This window comes from Danio aesculapii, chromosome 2, assembly GCF_903798145.1.
Source record: "Danio aesculapii chromosome 2, fDanAes4.1, whole genome shotgun sequence".
In the NCBI taxonomy this organism is placed as follows: Eukaryota; Metazoa; Chordata; class Actinopteri; order Cypriniformes; family Danionidae; genus Danio; species Danio aesculapii.
Window position 1 is genome coordinate 4,574,522 of NC_079436.1, and position 20,396 is coordinate 4,594,917.

The window sequence follows — 20,396 nt, forward strand, 5'->3', positions numbered from 1 at the left end:
GTAGGATTTATTTCAAGTAAACATTTATTATTAACTGTAGACATTATTCACTTATTATAAGATACTACTCTAAGTCTAGTGCATTTTACAAAATGTTATGATGAAAATACTGTCAAATTATATATTTTACATTGAAATATTTTAAATATGTAAAATAAATTTCCTGCATAACACTTCAGATTTGATGGGTTTTCTCTTGCTTTTATTTATGTTAATTATGGGCTGTTACAACCTCTTTGATGTTAGTAAAATTAATAACAGAAATGCCAACAAAAGTGATTTTCATTTGTCGGCGCAATAGCCTAGTGGTTAGCGCGCCGACATATGGTGCTGTAGCACTTCAGGGCGTCCCGAGTTCGAATCCCTGCTCAAGGACATTTCCCGACCCTACCCTCTCTCTCTCCCACTTCACTTCCTGTCTGACTACTGTCCTATCTTAATAAAGGCAAAAAGGCCAAAAGAAGTAAATCTAAAAAAAATTATTTCATTTATAAAAGTGAAAACGTGAGGTGTAGAAAATGTTATAAAAAGTAGCAAATTCAAAAAGAAAGTACCAAACAAAAATATTAGGCCAACTCAGGAGTAAGGGGACGCTAGAGATGCTAAACAAAAGAAAGAAATATAACAAAACAATTCTAACTCGAGAGTATCCCCTTACCTGGCTAGAAAGCATATTGAAACAAAAGAAAAGAAAAGTCTTCAGCGCTGCGCGCCGTATTCTTCCCTATTCTCAGCTGTCGGATAAATAAATAACAAAAGATGGCGTTCATCTGTTACCTGGTGTCTCTAACAACAAGTTACCTACTTGGTTGCAAGATGGAAGTTGTACAACCTTACCACCTTACTCTGTGAGAAAAGAGTGAAGTTAATGTGAGGTAACTCAATATGACTCAACAGCTGGGCCAAAAAAAAGTAACAAACATATCAAACGAAATAAAAAATTTACAACAAAAAAAAAAACATAGAAGTCTCGAAAGTGGGCAAAATAGTGCAAAAGAATTTTACCCAAACAAAAGTTAAGCAAAGTTATCATAAATCAAAATCGTGTCAGCAAAAATATACAAAAGTGAGATCAAATAAAAGTGCGCTCTCCTCCGCTCTTCATGGCGTCCTTTTTATATTGCCGCACCGCCCAATGATGACAGACCAGTCTCCTGACCAATCAGCTGTTGGCGTAGGCAGACCTTACAAAAATGACAGGGAGATGGAGAAACTATAGATATTTACATTAGATGTAGCCGATCCTGTTGTTGTCTATTGGAAGGAATGCGTCAATAGAGGTGTCATTTTAGTACAGGGTAGCGCTCCTTTGAAATGAATGTGGGACCAAGGTGTAGTGGAGTACTTGCCATCCGGAGCCATAGATATGCAAACATTTATACATATATCTATGATCGGGAGTTTTCCTGGTGGTCAGTAAGCCAATGTTTTTTTTTAAATTACAAAAATTATCATTTTACATCCCTTTTCTGCATAGATGGATAAGTGATCGCACAGGAATTGCCGATAAAGAGTTTGTGTTTGCGTGCATGGAAATGTATTATCCCTCCCTGTTAAATTGATCTAATCCATGTCCTGAAACCCACCCCCCTCTCCTGCTTTCACTTCTAATTCTAAATGAGGGAGCGATTCTTTTGTGATTGAATCTCCGTTATGAACGATTCATTTGAACTATCGATATCCCTGTGTCTCAATGTGCACATTCACCTTTCTGATCTAAACAGCATATAACATTTGTAATATTCGATATTTAGGGTGGACAATACACACATTGAGACGGAGGCACTGTTATGTTATCAGGCACCCTTATAAGTTACTTCAAAAACTAGCCGCTACTTTCCTTAGCCGACAATAATACAAGTTTCTGGCACCGCAGCATCTTGTTGTCATATTTCATTAATGTTGTTTGCTGATTTTATTCAACAAAACTAGCATAAGCCTAGAATTTAGTGCGAGTTGGTGCTACTTTGCCTTATGGTCAGTGCAGTAAGTGACTGAATTATCATCAATGCTTGTTAAGCACAAAAGTTCGTAACATACAAAATCATAAATTAAATCTTACCTATGAAATGTCCTGCCTTTGTGCTTTGTTTTCTTTGCTCGCTTGTTACTACACTCGTACGCAGTGCAAAAGTACAGCATCTTCAGATTGGCTTTTGTCTTGACTAGTGCAGTTGAATGACACTTGTCCTGGGAGCACTGTACAAATGTGGTGGCAGTATTGATGCATGTATGTGTATGTATGCGATATCTAGTGTATATATCTATGAGAGAAGGCAAGAACGGGAGGAAAAGTACGAACAATATATGTCCATGGACGTAACAGTGTTTACTGACATCATACAGTTCCCATATATTAGTGTTATATCAGTTAATTACACCCCCCCCCCCCTCATTTTGTTCAATTGGTATAACCTACAGTTTTTATTAAATTTTTATTAGTTTATAGCCACTGCAGTTGCCATTTTGCCTCGATTGTTTTTGTTTGTTTATTTGTTTTACTATGCATAGTTGTCCTTGCATATTAAGCTCCGATAGAGGAAGGTATTTTAACATCGCATACTTGAGCTTAAAACAGTGCGGGACTTGTTCTAATTGGGCAGCTGCTGGAAACGAGCGCAGGCTCCAGGCAGGATGCCAATCTCTGCCCTCACTCCCTTCCTCCAGACCCTTCCCTCTGACCTGCACTTCCCGTCCTACCGCCACTCTCCAGCGGGAAGAGCAGACCTTCAGATGCGCTGCCAGGATCAGCCACTGAGGAGAGTCTGTGCAGATTATACACTAGCTGACAAAAGTCTTGTCGCCTATTCGAGTTTTAGGAACAACAAATAATAACTTGACTTCTAGTTGATCATTTGGTATCAGAAGTGGGTTATATGAAGGCAAAGACCTCTAGATTACGCTTATTTTACCACAATAAAATATGATCATGCCTTGATTTTTAATTATTTAATCAGGACAGTAAGGTCTGACTTTGCTTAGACAAAAGTTTTGTCACTTAACAGAAATAATGTCCAGTATAGAATATAAAGTCATGCTGCAGTGGAAACAGAATGAATATTGTGTCTGACTCCATCATGAGCTTGGAGGACTGCATCTCTGCAATGACTCAAATCACTTATTATTAAAGTCATCTGGAATGGCAAAGAAAGCGTTCTTGCAGGACTCCCAGAGTTCATCAAGAGTCTTTGGATTCATCTTCAATGCCTCCTCCTTCATCTTACCCCAGACATGCTCAATAACGTTCATGTCTGGTGACTGGGCTGGCCAATCTTGGAGCACCTAGACCTTCTTTGCTTTCATGAAGTTTTTATGATAAGTATGAGGACCGCTTTCCTGCTGAAGAATTCGCCCTCTCCTGTGGTTTGTAATGTAATGGGAGGCACAAATGTCTTGATACCTCAGGCTGTTGATGTTGCCATCCACTCTGCAGATCTCTCGCACGTCCCCATACTGAATTTAAACCATGATTTTTCCTTCACCAAACTTGACTGATTTCTATGAGTTTCTTGGCTCCATGTGGGTTCCAGTAGGTCTTCTGCAGTATTTGTGATGGGGATGCAGTTCAACAGATGATCCATCTGAAAAATCTACCTAATTGATCAACTAGAAGTCAAGTTATTATTTGTTGCTCTTACAACTGGGATTGACGACAAGACTTTTGTCAAGTAGTGTATGTAAGATTCTGATAGTTGAATTAACATATTACGGTATTGTGATTACTGCACTAAAAATGTTATATTTTTAAATGTTTGGGTAAAAACCAACTACATTTTTTCCCCATCAAACACAAAATACTTTATTTTAGGAAAAATGTAAAATATTATGGAACAGTAATAAATCATTGACTTCTGCTATCGTAGTTAGTTTCAAAAACACAGATTTCTTTACAACTTGAAAAGGCATCTTTGGAGATCTTCTTTCTTTTCTTTGGATATAAAGTAAAGCCACTGGACTATTCAGATCTATAGCATGGTTGGATGTTGGTTTCCTGAATCGTGGGCTGACTTGTAGGTTTTGATGTGAAGGGTCTTTTTCTGCTGGAGATGCTGTTGCCCTTAAAAAAACTAAATAAAATAACTAAATAAGTTAAAAGTAAATATACCATAGGAATGGTATTACAGAAAATGTTGGTGGTTTTAAAACCTTGACATTTCCAATCCACGGTTAACCTTGAAACCAGTTATCGTCCCATGCCTAGCAGAGCATTGGCGTCTCTCATATGTTGGCACATGCCCACAGAAGCAACACACACCCTGTATGATCCTGTTCTCCAGCTATAGCAGACGCTCTGCCTTCACGGGCCGGCGCAGACAAAAGCATTAATGCTGCCCTGTCAGATCTCACTGTGTGAAGAGTGTGCTGTTACGTAACTCTTCAGCTCTAATGGCTGGCTATACATCTGTGCGCAAATAGCCTGTATCTTTCTGGTGCCAAATTAATCTTGCCTTACAATTGCAAAAGTCCTCCAAGACAACAAAACTGAGCTCAAAAAATTGCATGGGTTTACCGGTAATTCATGATATAATCATGAAGTCAAGTCAGAGCAAGTTCTTTTCTGCCTCAAATGCACTAATTGCTGATGAACAGAAAACTAAACTAAAAGCAGTGTCATACTGCTGGATGAAATAGTTGTCCCCATTACGGAAATGCATCTTACCTTTGGGAACGTGGACCGAATTTTCTTTAATTTTTTATCCTAGCAAATTTGTGTTATGAACACAAAATTTGGCCATCTACTACAACTGCATGTTAATAGATGATGATGATGATGATGATGATTATAATAATAATAATAATTCTTTACATTTATATAGTGCTTTTCTGGACACTCAAAACCCTTTGCAAATATTTTGGGAGGAATCTCCTCATCCACCTAGAGGAAGCAACAGCAGCCATATTGCTCCAGACCGCACTGGTCATTGGTGGAGAGGAGACAGAGTGATGAAGCTAATTATGATATGGGGATTGTTAGGAGGCCATGATGGACAGAGGGCGAACTTGGAATTTGGCCAGGATGCAGAGGTTAAACCCCTACTCTCTTTAGAGTAACATCCTGGGACTTTTAATGACCAGAGATAGTCAGGACCTCGGTTTACCGTCTCATCCGAAATATGGCGCCCTCTGAGCAGTGGTTCGCAAATTTGCACATATTCATTGGACTACATTGCACTGATTCACTTATTTGAACTGTACATACCCACTGCACATGGGCATGTCTAGTTATGTACACACCCACTGTACATATACATTTGTAATTATGTTTATCTGCACACTTCTGATTACTAATAGCAACCTGTACATATATTCATTTATTGTAAATCTCTGCTCATAGCTAATACAACCTGTATACAATGTTGATAGTACATCCATCTGTAAATATTACCATAGTTTTTCTATAACTGCACTTTATAACTTAAACCTGTATCCTGCACTTGCTGCTATTGCACTGCTGGTTAGACCTAAACTGCATTTCGTTGCCTTGTACGTGTACATGTGTAATGACAATAAAGTTGAATCTAATCTAATCTAATGGGGGGTACCATCTAGGTACTGACCGGGCGCAGCCCTGCTTAGCTTCAGTAGGCGACCATGTGAGAGTTGCAGAGAGCTAGTTGCCGGCTATAAATATATCAGCGTATCCCCAGACTTATTGTTTTGTCTGAGTACATAACCTAAAAATTGCGAAAAGGCACTTAACAGGACATTTAACGGTTGGAGAAAAAGGATTGATCTTAATAAAGAGACATTATTTTAGCTAAAAATAAATTCGGAACAATGCAAATTTTCAATTAGGTTAAACGAAGCAAAGAACTTCTGAACCTTTTATTTTAAAATTCACTTTTATATTGTACTAAATTGTAGAACTAGTTTTGTACAAAGCTGAACAATTTATTAGAGCACATGAATGGGATGGAGAAAGAGGAAAAAGGGTAATTGATTATAATTTTTATTATCTACTTGGTCTTATATGTCCTTCGTTTTTCTTTTTCCTTATATCATCATATTTTTTTAAGCATTGCATCTGATTTATTCTTAACCAAACACTGACGTTTCTTCCAGACTTATTGCTGGATCTCCTCCATATCCATTGAAACGAGATGTGTTTTGGACGGATCAGTCCTTTTCTTTTCTTTTGTGTTGTGTGGTTAGCTGGCATTACTGAGAGATTACGCTGACATTTTTTCCCAGTGAAATAAAAGTTAGAAGAAGATTTTAAAACCAAATCTTGAAACCAGCGTCGGATGTGGTGGAAATTGCAACCAGGCAAAAGCTTGCCAAGACATGATTAAAAAAAGGAAAAGGAAGAAAAGCAGGGTTTGCAGTTGCTTGCTGGCCTGTTTTTATCCTGAGTTTACAGGAACAAAATGAGAGTTTACAAGATTAGATCCCACAGGTCACAATGAACAGTGTTTTTTTATTTTTTTAGGGAAAGAGGTGAGGGAAAAGCTGTTTTATAATAATGACAAGCAGATGTTATGGAAAAAAGGATGGCATCTTTAATAATCATAAACCATTAACCACTCAGGTTTATTCAATTTGCTTGTTTAGGGCACAATACAGTAGCTTCTGTGTTTTTATTACTTGATGACGCTTGTTTTCTGAGAACTTGGAGAGTAAAATTAAAACCACTCTGAGCTAAACTAAACTTCAACTCTGAAAACTGAACTGACACAGATCCAGTTTACTAGAACGTCTACTTTCACCGGCCACTTTATTAGGTACACCTGTCCAACTGCTCGTTAGCGCAAATTTCCAATCAGCCAATTACATGCCAGCAACTCAATGCATTTAGGCATGCAGACATGGTCAAGACCAGTGTTTCCCAACCCTGTTCCTGAAGGCACACCAACAGTACACATTTTCAACCTCTCCCTAATCAAACACACCTGAATCAACTCATAAGAAGATTAGAAGAGACTCCAAAACCTGAAGTTAATGGGTCAGATAAGGGAGACATTCAAAATATGTACTGTTGGTGTGTCTCCAGGAAAAGGGTTGGGAAACACTGGTCAAGACGATCTGCTGAAGTTTAAACTGAGCATCAGAACGGGGAAGAAAGGGGATTTAAGTGACTTTGAACGTGGCACAGTTGTTGGTGCCAGATGGGCTGTTCTGAGTATTTCAGGACCTGCTGATCTACTGGGATTTTCATGCACAACCATCTCTAGGGTTTACAGAGAATGGTCCGAAAAAGAGAAAGTATCCAGTGAGTGGCAGTTCTGTGGGCGCAAATGCCTTGTTGATGCCAGAGGTGCCACTCCTGTCAGCTAAGAACAGGAAACTGAGACTACAATTCACACAGGCTCACCAAAATTAGACAATAGAAGATTGGAGAAACGTTGCCTGGTCTGATGAGTGTCGATTTCTGCTGCGACATTCGGATGGTAGGGTCAAAATTTGGTGTCAACAACATAAAACCATGGATCCATCCTGCCTTGTATCAATGGTTCAGTACTAGTAAGGTGTACCTAATAAAGTGGCCAGTGAGTGTATGCTAAGCCAGTGTTTCCCAACCCTGTTCCTGAAGGGACACCAACAGTACACATTTTCAACCTCTCCCTAATCAAACACACCTGAATCAACTCATCAGAAGACTAGAAGAGACTCCAGAACCTGAAGATAATGGGTCAGATGAGACATTCAAAATATGTACTGTTGGTGTGCCTCCAGGAAAAGAGTTGGGAAACACTGGTCAAGACGATCTGCTGAAGTTTAAACTGAGCATCAGAACGCGGAAGAAAGGGGATTTAAGTGACTTTGAACGTGGCATGATTGTTGGTGCCAGATGGGCTGTTCTGAGTATTTCAGAAACTGCTGATCTACTGGGATTTTCATGCACAACCATCTCTAGGGTTTACAGAGAATGGTCCGAAAAAGAGAAAGTATCCAGTGAGTGGCAGTTCTGTGGGCGCAAATGCCTTGTTGATGCCAGAGGTGCCACTCCTGTCAGCTAAGAACAGGAAACTGAGGCTACAATTCACACAGGCTCACCAAAATTAGACAATAGAAGATTGGAGAAACGTTGCCTGGTCTGATGAGTGTCGATTTCTGCTGCGACATTCGGATGGTAGGGTCAGAATTTGGTGTCAACAACATAAAACCATGGATCCATCCTGCCTTGTATCAACGGTTCAGTACTAGTAAGGTGTACCTAATAAAGTGGCCAGTGAGTGTATGCTAAGCCAGTGTTTCCCAACCCGGTTCCTGAAGGCACACCAACAGTACACATTTTCAACCTCTCCCTAATCAAACACACCTGAATCAACTCATCAGAAGATTAGGAGAGACTCCAGAACCTGAAATTAATGGGTCAGATGAGACATTCAAAATATGTACTGTTGGTGTGCCTCCAGGAACAGGGTTGGGAAACACTGTGCTAAGCTGCTTTGACACAATTGTAAAAGTGCTATAGGAATAAAGATGAATTGAATTTAAAAGTCTTTGCTGTAACCTTCTAAATTTAAAGTCTTTTCTGGACGATGTTTTGACTGGGGTTATTTAGTTTGGTCTGGTCTTGACGATTGTTTTCTTCGCGTTCCCTTGGTGCAAAGCATAATCACCTCCAACACTTGTTTTTCATTCATTGCTATAAAATCAAACTTTCCACATCTTTTGATATTGAGATGCCCTTAAAGTCATTTGAAAGGGGGTCGTGAACTCCTGATGTTGTGTAAATTCCTCCCTGTGAAAACAAGATTAAATGCGGTGGTTTTGTGGTGTTTTTGTTATGAAAGATCTGGCTAAGGCCAGAACATATGCAAGCCCACAAATGATGACGCAAATGTTCTTTCATAAATCTAATGATAACCAGAGTATAGTTGTCAGTGGGGTTTATTTACACTGACATTTGGTACTGAAAATTGCAGGCCACTAATTGCAGGAAGACATTTCTGTTCGTCTCTTCAGTTTCAGAAATGCGAAGGTTAATGGAAGAAAGAACGAGCATGAATGAACACCACGTTCAATGTACTTCTGCAGTGGTCACACTCATATCAGGTGTCTGCTATTGGTCCGATTTCAGAGCTTATTTGGCAGGAACACACGCATTTTTCAGCCCACGTTTGTACAGATAGAGGTCTTTGCAGAAGGATATGCCTGACCTGCTTTTTACAGTGCTGCTATCTGCTCTTGAAAAGCAAATATGAAGAACGGCGTGAGCTCAGAGGAAAAACAGCTTATGATAATGTCTAGAAATAGAAACAAGTGTTGCTTATGAGGCTTTTCTCCATCTCCCTGGTGTGTTGTAGCTTATCAGCGGACTAATAGATGTTGCTCATTACCTCCGCCTGTGAGAAGGAATGTGTTTTGTGTAAGTGAAATCTGCGCCGTGACTTATCCTCTTACAGGGGCTTGTTTCTGGAACATTCTGTGTGTGTGAGCTCATATTACATCAGGAAAATGGCAAAAAAAAGGACCGTTTCTGCTGCGACGGGTTTGGTATTGGTGGGAAACTTTAACCTGGATTTGAAGTAATGCTCTAAAGCCTCGCAGTCTGTTGTGCGTTCTTTGGCAACATGCTAATTTCGTAATAAGTTGCTTATATGTGTGACTCCAAAGGTGATGTGTGAAATGCTGCAGTTGCTTTTTTGTACATAAGCCTGTTGTGTTGCAACAACTGTAGTGAAATGATTAACCGTTGAGATGGTTTTTTTTAGCAAACATTCTGATTCGATGCTTGCTCGCAACATTCTCGTATGCCAAGACTTTTGTCGTATCTTAAGACTTTAGATTCAGGAAATTTTATGCATATTAAAGGGGTTGTGGGTGGCACGGTGGCTCAGTGGTTAGCACTGTCGCCTCATAGCATGAAGGTTGCTGGTTCGAGTCCCGGCTTCGCCTGTTGGCATTTCCGTGCGGAGTTTGCATGTTCTCCCCATGTTGGCATGAGTTTTCCCCTATAGTCCAAGGATATGCGGTATAGGTGAGTTGGGTAAACAAAATTGGCCGTAGTGTTTGATTATATGTGTGAATGTGAGTGTATAGGTGTTTCCTAGAACTGGGTTGCGGCCCGAACCGTTGCGTAAAACATATGCTGTAATAATTGGCGGTTCATTTCGCTGTGGCGACCCCTGATAAATGAGGGACTTAGCCGAAGGAAAATAAATGAATAAAGGGAATGTTGATCCAAAAATGAAAATTCCCTAATCATTTACTCACAGTGAAGTGGTGCTAAAGACAAAACAAGATATTCTGAAGAATGTTGGAAAAAAGCAGCCATTGACTTCTATAGTGTAATTTGGAAGTCAATGGCTGTTTGTTGTCTCAAATTCTTCATGATATCTTCCTTTGTGTTCATTAGAAGAAAGAAACTGGTATGGGTTTGAGGACGTGGTCGTAAGTAAATAGTGACAGAGTTTTCATTTTTTGGTGAACTATCCCTTTAATAGTTTGTAAAATGGCCATTGTAGTGTTAAGTTCAGATGGGATCTAAATTGAACAATAAGGGGTTAAAATGTGCTTCATAAAGCAGCTAGTTACGCAGCTAAGAATTGGTCCCCATAGTCACATTACCAGCTATGCTCACATATTATTTAATTCAGTGGCTAGTTTGTGAAAGTGATTATAGTGAATAAAAGCATAAGAGCAATTCCATGCAAATGTTAACCTTGTCATGAAAAAAGGTTTTCTCCAAAATAGCGCAACCCTTTCTACGTTTTATTTTTGTGTGTAGGCTTGTATTTTATAGTACTATAAAATACGTAAAAATGCCTCTGTCAGTGTTTTCAAACTATTATATTTGATTTACCAAAGTCACACAAGGGGGATTTTCACATCTGTCACATCCATCACAGAGAGATGTCACATCCATAACCAAGCTTTTCCCTCATAAATGCAAAAAATAAAATAAAATCAATCATGTTTGTTTTATAAAGAGCCGACTCTTATTCTTTTGATTATGATCGTTTCTTTTGGGTTGTGCAGTTTAATTCACAAAATTTCTACAAAGTATGTTGTATACTGTAAACTAGGGCTGCTCAATTATGGGAAAATCATAATCATGATTATTTTAGTCATAATTGTAATGACGATTATTCAAAACGATTACAGTTGAAGTCTAAATTAATCACCCTCCTGTGAATTTTTATATTTCTCAAATTATGTTTAACAGAGCATAAAAAGAATTTTTTCACAGTATTTCCTATAATATTTTTTCTTCTGGAGAAAGTCTTATTTGTTTTATTTCGGCTAGAATAAAAGCAGGTTTAAATATTTTGAAACCTATTTTAAGGTCAATATTATTAGCCCCCTTATGCAATCAATATTTTTCATTGTCTGCAGAAGAAACTACTGTTATACAATCACTTGCCTAATTACCCTAATTAAGCCTTTGAATCACACACTAATCTGAATGCTTGTATTTTGAAAAATATCTAGTCAAATATTATGTGCTGTCATCATAGCAAAAATAAAAGAAATCAGTTATTAGAAATATGTTATTAAAACTATTATGTTTAGAAATGTGTTGAAGAAAAATCTTCTTTCCATTAAACAGAAATTGGGGGAAAAGGGCCACTAATAAGTGAGGAGGGCTAATAATTCTGACTTCAACTGTGCATATATACAGTTATTTTCCTCCCTGTAAATAAGGAAAGTGAAATAAATACAATAGAATAAAAATATGAGACAAACTGTGCTTTAAGCATCTTCACTGTAAGAAAAAAAACTTTAATTTTAGCCACAGAAGTCCTTCAGTCAAGAGCAGTGAGGGATTTTCTCCTTTGGTTGTTTGATTAATGATAAAATCAGTGGGCAGCAGGAATATTGCGTGCTGTCACTAAGAGCAGTACGGTTCTGTTTGAAGGTTTCTCTTTCACATGTCTTTCGATTCTCAACTCGTTTGTTTATTACACAAATGAGGGTTAATATGAATAATCACTAAACACCGCATTTTGACAGCTATTTGACCATTAAAGCGCTCGCATTAAGATGACTTTAGATGTGTGTGCTCTGCTCATCTCTGAGGCTGAGCGCACACACACAACAGCATGCGAACTCTTTCATACTTTTAAAAACATGAAGGATTCGAATGTACATCAATGAACGATGCGCATCCCCTGCTGCAAAAGTTACATTATAACATATAGCATTATATAATATATATATAACATATATATATAACATTATAGCATATAGTCATTTTCATGTGAAACTGAGCTTTGTAGAGCAACAAACGTGTACAACTGGAAAGGGGGTGGTATATGATGCAATAATCGTTCATCTTGAACGATGTTAACGATGTTAAAGTTTTTTCATAATCGTTAGAAGCCAAAATCTAAACCGAATTTTCGATTAATTGCACAGCACTACTTTTTTGGTCACATCCATAACGCATGTTTATTTTCCTCACTTAAACTATAAAAAATGTTTACATATTGATATTTTTTCTGATCCCGTAACTCTCTGGTTTGGTAGTTTTGGAAAATATAAACAGATGTTTTAATATAAACTTTCTATGGGAATTTCTTGTTTTGAGATTTTACTGCTAATATCACATCCATAACGCTGGAATTGCTCCTAAAACAATCTACTGTCTGTTCTTTTGCAGGCGGAGACTAATATCCCAGCGTTCTTCTCTGGAGACTCTTGAGGATATTGAGGAGAATGCACCTCTACGCAGGTATAATCACATTAGGATTGTTTGGTGCAGAGACTTCTCAATAGGTAGCAAACCTCATGTAGAAAAACACACACTTTCATCTTTCTGCGATCCAGTTACTTTCTTACTATCACTGCGAAGAGCCATAATTTGATTTAATATCATTTATTCATAGTGTCAAATACAATTACAGTTTACAAGGCCGGCCCAAGCCTTCAGAGGGCCCTAAGCAGGATTTTATTTGTGGTGCCCTCGCAAACAATGCAAACAATGAGAAATTATCGCCAAATCCTTGATTATTCGCACACTATAAATCTAAAATGCATATTAGAGCTGGGCGATATGACAAAAATGCAATCTCGATAATTATTGTCTATATTTAACAATAACGATATGTACTTCGATAAAAGTCTTTAATGCTTCCATTTTTAAAAGAGTACCCCAACCATGACTGAAGGTGGATACTGCTGGCAGGACATTGAACCGATGGCCGAAAATTTGGTACATCCCTAATATCAACACAACTATTTATCAATGTTATCGACATAGATTTTACTGCGTTTCGATATATCGTTTATCGACCCAGCCCTTGGGGGCCCCCTGGTGGCCACAGGGCCCTAAGCAGCCGATTAAGGCTTATTTATACTTCTGTGTCACGCCCAAGCGTGTGGCCCCTGCCTTCGCACAGTCGCATGGCCCTTGCCATGGCTGACGCCGACACGCACCTATCAAAAATGTAACTATGTCGCGACAAAGTGCAAGCTGGCCTGCTTTAAGTTATATTACAAGATGCGAAAGTGAACGCAAGCAAGACAAAGCAACACAGTTTTTTGATAGGCATGACAATAAAGCTCAGTTTGAATTAAGCCTCAATAATATTGATTAATATTGTATAATGTAATATTAATAATATAATATTGATTTTTGCTTAGTTATTGGTGGGGTAATCTAATTAAATGCTCCCCAAGTCCCTTTCAAGAGTGATTTCAGCTCTGTCCGAAATAGATTATTCTTTAACTCAATTCATTTTTAACAAGACTGGTCTCTTCAGACATGTTCTGGTTTACTGGAAGAGCTTGATTATAGTTTTACATCAAAACTTATGTGAAAGTACATTATTAGTCATGTATAAATAAACAAATGCATAGTAGCTGTAAAGTCGAACCCTTGTGCATCTATTTTAAAAAGTTACAGCCTGACCTATTGAGTAAAAAGAATCTAGATATAAGTGTCATAATATTTTTAGACTTTCGTTGACGTTGGTTTCTTTACTAGCATCAGTCCTGAAGATAACTATCAAATTCTTTCAACAGCTAATTAAGCAGGTGATCTTAACGTTTTAGCTTGTCTTTGTGTGTTCAACTTCATATATATATAGCTGTGCAATATTGCAGTAAATATTTTTCATGTCATGCAGTCAGATGGTATAAATTGCCATATGAAGTGTTCTTCTCTTTAAGGAAATGTAATTATGCTGCTTTGTTTGATCTAGATGCCGAACTTTATCCGGTTCTCCCCGACCAAAGAGTTTCAAGAAGGTCCACTTCATTAAAAACATGAGACAGCATGATATGCGCAATGGAAGGTATGCATTACATCTACCCAACAACCCACACACACAGACTCTCAGAAAACAGCACCCACACCAACCCCGTGTGTTAGCAAAAAAACACCCCCGCAATTTATTAAGAGACTTTCCCTGGTTCTGCTGATTTGTTTTTGTTTTTACGTTTTTTGTAATTGAATTTATATCTTTAATGATTATTTTCAGTTTATTTCATGTAAGTATTATAATTTTTAATGTGCCTTTTTAATGGATTAGATTAGATGTGTTTAACCATACCATTTGGAAACATGATGCTTTTTTTGTTTTGGTTTGGTTTAAATACAAGACCACTTGAGGTTGTAGATCGTGAAAAAGGACTGAATCTACATTGGTGTGTGTGTGTATACAGGTTTAGCAATACTTGTGCGGAGTCAATTGTCATCACTGTATATAGTAAGATAAAAACTGCAAGTATTCTTGTATGCAAAAGGACATCTGGCTGGTCTCCACTAATTAAAAATGCTTATAAATTGGCGTAAACATGGTTAGTAGCATCTAAATATTGGCACGTTTTTCTGTGAGGGTTGGGTTTAGGACAGACAGTATCATTAACCTGATATAAAAACAATGGAAGTCTATGTAATGTCCTCACTTGTACACTGCCTGACAAAAGTCTTGGCGTCGATCCCAGTTGTAAGAGCAACAAATAATAACCTGACTTCTGGTTGATCGTTTGAAAAAGTGGCAGAAGGTAGATTTTTGCATGAATCATCTGTTGAACTGCATCACAATCATCACAAATACTGCAGAAGACCTATTGGAAACCACATGGACCCAAGAATCTCACGGAAATCAGTCAAGTTTGGTGAAGGAAAAATTATGGTTTGGGGTTACATTCATATTTGCAGAGTGGATGGCAACATCAACAGCCAACAGAGGTATCAAGACATTTTGTGCTACCCATTACATTACAAACCACAGGAGAGGGCAAATTCTTCAGCAGGATAGCGCTCCTTCTCATACTTCAGCCTCCACATAAAAGCTCCTGAAAGCAAGGAAGGTCAAGGTGCTAAAGGATTGGCCAGCCCAGTCACCAGCCATGAACATTATTGAGCATGTCTGGGGTAAGAAGGAGGCATTGAAGATGAATCTAAAGAATCTTGATGAACTCTGGGAGTCCTGCAAGAACGCTTTCTTTGCCATTCCAGATGACTTTATTAATATGTGATTTGAGTCATTGCAGAGATGTATGGATGCAGTCCTTCAAGCTCATGGGAGTCATACACAATATTCATTCTGTTTCCACTGCAGCATGACTTTATATTCTATACTGGACATTATTTCTGTTAAGTGACAAGACTTTTGTCTAAACTAAGTCGGACCTTACCGTCCTCATTAAATCATTAAACATCAAGGCATGATCATGTTTTATTTTGGTCAAATAAGCGTAATAGAGGCCTTTGCCTTTCATATAAGCCACTTCTGATACCAAATGATCAACTAGAAATCAAGTTATTATCTGTTGTTCCTAAAAGTTGGATAGGGGACAAGACTTTTGTCAGCTAGTGTACATGAAATCAAACCCGAGTGAGTAAGTGTGTGTGTGTGTGTGTGTGTGTGTGTGTGTGTGTGTGTGTGTGTGTGTGTGTGTGTGTGTGCGAGTGAGTGTGTGTGTGTGTGTGTACTTGTTCATGTGGTTTACTGGGACACATTGTTGGTATACATGTATCCGCACAATTTGTATAATGACATTGGTTTGGCAATGTTAAGGTGGTTTATGAGGACATAAATTCCAGACTCTATAGTTAAAGTCATAGTTAACCAAATTTTGAATGGAAAAAGTCCCAGTTGAGTTGAGGGGTAGAGGTAGGGAAATAAATATATGTATATATATATATATGCAATATACTGTAATAAGCTAAGTTTCTTTACAGTATAAAATGTATTACGCATATGAAGAGTACTCTGTACTCACAATATGATCATTCGCAATACTCACATCGCAGCATATACAATGTTGATTTTGTATTATATTATTATTTGTATATATAAATATCATTTGCATGTGTTTTTGAGTTCTGTGACTGTATAGAGATTTTAAAAACATTCAGGCTTATGAAATAGTATTTTGATTGAATTTTTTTTCTTATTCAATTACTGCACCTGAATACTGTTCGACAAAAACGACAAAACACAGTTTATTACAATTATATCTTTTTCTTTATTATAATTAGCTGTGTTTTTTATTATATACAGATGCACACACCTACAGAATCATCTTAATCAAACATTGATTAATTTTCAAATAGGGATATTCAAGTTATCTGGTTAAATTGTATTCGTAACAAAATATCGCGATGTTATATTTTTCCAATATAGTGCAGCTCTGTCGAAAACCACATGTACAAGTGTGCGTGTGCGTGCGTGGAATATTTTATCCCTAATGACCTTTTGGATTTTTAAGTTAATAGCAGAAACTCAAAGGAACAGAAACCCAAACATCTGAGGCCTGTTATTAGTGACTATTTATTATTATTATTTCTTTGAATAATTGATGATAAGACTGTTTGTCAGATGCCGTCTTTCATCTTGGGAAACGAGAGGTCGCGACCAGCATTGTTTTTCTTTAAGGCTTTTGAGAAAATACACAGATCTGCAGTCTTCCCATGAAGCCATTGGAAATGGCAGTGTTTGTGTCAGTGAGCAGACTGCTACTTTGATCTGACACTGTTTATCTTGTGCTTTATATCACTTGATGAACTTCTGAGGGAAATATATGAACTTTAAAAGGCAGAATGTGTTTGTTTGTAATCATGTTTAGTTTCTCAGTGGTCTCCAGCAGGTTTTTATTTACTTCAAACAATGTTTTGACTGGCGATTTCTTTTTTTTTTTTCTTATCTCCTTTTGAGTCATTCCCACATAATATATGACATACTATTTTATATTGTGTATCTCTCCATCTTTGCCTATGGTCCTGATCTCTATATTGACAGAGTTCATTTAAATTAGTCCATGTATCATTTTGTCTTTATAGGATAGTCCTTATCAGTGGCAGAAGATCCTTCTATAGTGTTTTTTCTGTCCTGCCCTATCGAGATTGTAGCCAAACAGGGTATGTATTCTTCAGCATGCAAATCTTCTCTTTACCATCAGTCTTTTTTTTTAATCCCGTCACTTTCCCCGTCCTCCCATTTTATGTCTACCATAAAGAATGGGTCCCAAACCAATCATTTATTATACTCTTTTTAAAGGGATAGTTCACTCAAAAATTAAGATTTCCTTATTTGCTCACACTCAAGTGGTTCTAAACATTTATGAAGTTCTTTCTTCTGTTGAAAAAACACAAAACAAGATATTATGAAGAATGTTGGGAATAAAGCAGCCATTGATTTCCATAGTTGGAACAGAAAAATCAGTGGCAGTCAATGGCATTCTTAGGGAAATCTTTGTGAAACCAAAACCAACTCTGAACAAGTGAATAAATGATGACAAAATGTTGATTTTTGTGTGAACTATACCTTTAACAAATGTTTAAGATGGTTATATCATAAATAATGTGCGCTGTCAGTATAACCTATTATTCAGATTTATTAAATATAGTGTTATTATTGTGCATTTAAAGTATTGAGTATTTAAGTTCAGAGAGATTGACCAGCAAGCCAAGGACATGCTTTACAGTTTTCACTCTTGACTTTGCTGCTTTTTTCAGATGTTTTTTTTTTTTCAAACACTTTTTTATCCTGCGGCTGTAGAGCTTATTTCTTTACGATTGAACAAATCTAGCCGTCTGCATTGATGTTCAACTTTTAATGGTACATTTTTCTTTCCTACTGTAGATCTTGGTCTGGTTTTACATTGTTTAAAGCTGGAGATGGTTTATGTCTGTAAATGATTTCTCCTGTAGCTGGTTAAAGGGATAGTTCATCCAGGAATTAAAATGTATTCACCATTTAGTCACACTCAAGTGGTTCTAAACATGAAGTTCTTTCTTTTGTTGACGAAACACAAAACAAGATATTATGAAGAATGTTGGAAAAAAGCAGCCATTGATTTCCAGAGTTTGAACAAACAAATTCAGTGGAAGGCAATGGCGTTCTTAAATTTTTGTGTTCAACAGAAGAAAGAAACCAAAACCAGTTATGAACAAGGGAAGAGTGAATAAGTGATGACTGAATCTTCATTTTTGGGTGAACTATGTCTTTAACAAATGTTTAAGATGGACATAAATTAAATCAGGGGTGGGCAAACTCGGTCCTTGGAGGGCCGGTGTCCTGCACAGTTTAGCTCCAACTCTGATCAAACACACCTGCTTATAGATAATTAGTGATCTTGGAGGCACTGATTAGCATGTTCGGGTGTGTTTGATCAGAGTTGAAGCTAAACTATGCAGGACACCGGCCCTCCAGGACCGAGTTTGCCCACCCCTGTTATAAATAATGTACACTTGCAGCATAACCTATTATTTAGATTTATTTAATATAGTGTTAAGATTGAGCACTTAAAGTATTGAGCATTTAAATTCAGAGAGATTGACCAACAAGCTTGGGCATGCTTTACAGTTTTCACTCCTGACTTTGCTGCTTTTTCAGAGCACACTTTCAAAAACACACTTTCTTTCTGTGGCTGTAGAGCTTATTTCTTTATGATTTAACAAATCTGCCTTGATGTTCAACTTTTAATGGTACATTTTTCTTACCTACTGTAGATCTTGGTCTGGTTTTACATTGTTCAAAGCTGGAGATGGTTTATTTCTGTAAATAAGTTCTCCTTTAGCTGGTTAAAGGCATAGCTCACCCAGGAATTAACATTTATTCACCATTTACACTCAAGTAGGGATGCAAGGATTATAGATTTTGGTTGTGTGATTATAGTCTGAGGAATAATCACAGTTTCACGGTTATCACGATTATTATGCATTTATTTATTTCAAAACACTACTAGTTACTAGTTACTAGTAAACTTATATTTTAAACTGTTAATTATTACTGCTCAGTAACCTATTAATGCAGCACATAATATTAATATTAATAATAATAATAATATTAATAATAATAATAATAAATCTAACAATAGTCCATTTCTCTTTGGATTAAAAATAATAGAAAAATGTTTTTGACATTTAAACAAATAATAATTTTACACTGAAAATAAATGACAGAACAATTATAAATAAATAAATAAAAGAAAGTATTTGTCAAATGTAAACCTAAGCTACATATTAGTTAAGTATTTCCCTTTTAAAGAGAACAAATGTAGTCAAAGGCTGCTGAAGCTCTGTCTGAAAGGCTCTTTTGATCAACTGCATTACAAAACTGTTTGGTGTTTTCATTTTGAGTTTTTTTTTCTTTCTTTGGAGTAGAAATGTGTATATTCCAGACAAGTATGAAGCTGAACAGTCTGTTCTTGTCATGTAACTCGAAGTGTGCATGACTCCCAATATGCACGCAAGAAAATAAATAATGAACTTACATACACAAAAGACGCAATATGTGAACGGCCTTTAGTTAATAGCCTAAGCCTAGTTAATCATGTGTGCGATGGTATTAGTCTAGGTGTACGGGCTCGGAACTTTAAACTAGCGCCTAGCTGGCGTAACTTTTAGTTGCTGCAGTTTTGTTTTGTGCAGAAGCGCAGCATTGAAACGCCTTTACAATTAATATACCTTGACAAATTGAAGTGTGGATAATAGTGAAATCAGTTAATCGTTGCATCCTTACACTCAAGTGGTTACAAATCTATTTTGGGATGGGTTTTTGTTTTTGGTTAAACACAAAAGATTATAATATATATATTAACATTTTGGAAACAGTCACCATTGACTTCTAAAGTACATCTCCTACTATGGATGTCACTAGCAGCTGACTTCCAACTATCTTTAATCTATGTAATCTATCTTTATCTTATGTTTGGAACCACTAAAGGACAGTGATGGGGAATGTTACTTTAGAAAGTAGTGCATTAGGATATTCAGTTACCCCTTAGTTACTTTTTATGGTAAGTAATGCGTTATTTTACTTTTGTGGTACTTTTTATTACCTGACTGAGGCTTTATCTCTTCTTTTTTTTGTTAAATAGAGGAGCTCTGCAATTAACAACACACTGTATAACTTACATAACTTTTTTTTAAATAACTAAAATATTATTACTTAATTTTGCAAATTAATGTGTACTTGTTACTTAGAAAAGTAATATTATTACGCAACTCGCATTACTTGTAATGCATTACCCCCAACATTTGTTAAGGGTGA

At 37.0% G+C, this 20,396-nt stretch overlaps 1 protein-coding gene across 4 annotated transcripts in view; it reads left to right on the forward strand.

The window, feature by feature from the left end:
* The window catches only part of cables1 (Cdk5 and Abl enzyme substrate 1), a 52,915-nt gene that overhangs the window by 11,540 nt on the left and 20,979 nt on the right, over positions 1–20,396 (forward strand). For 2 of the 4 annotated variants that reach the window (XM_056471223.1, XM_056471229.1), the window contains exons 2-4: positions 12,551–12,622; positions 14,094–14,186; positions 17,183–17,260. In XM_056471223.1, the coding sequence (XP_056327198.1) occupies positions 12,551–12,622; positions 14,094–14,186; positions 17,183–17,260 (243 nt within the window). The remainder of the gene's footprint in view (positions 1–12,550; positions 12,623–14,093; positions 14,187–17,182; positions 17,261–20,396) is intronic. The other 2 variants (XM_056471236.1, XM_056471245.1) reach the window with 1 other exon arrangement.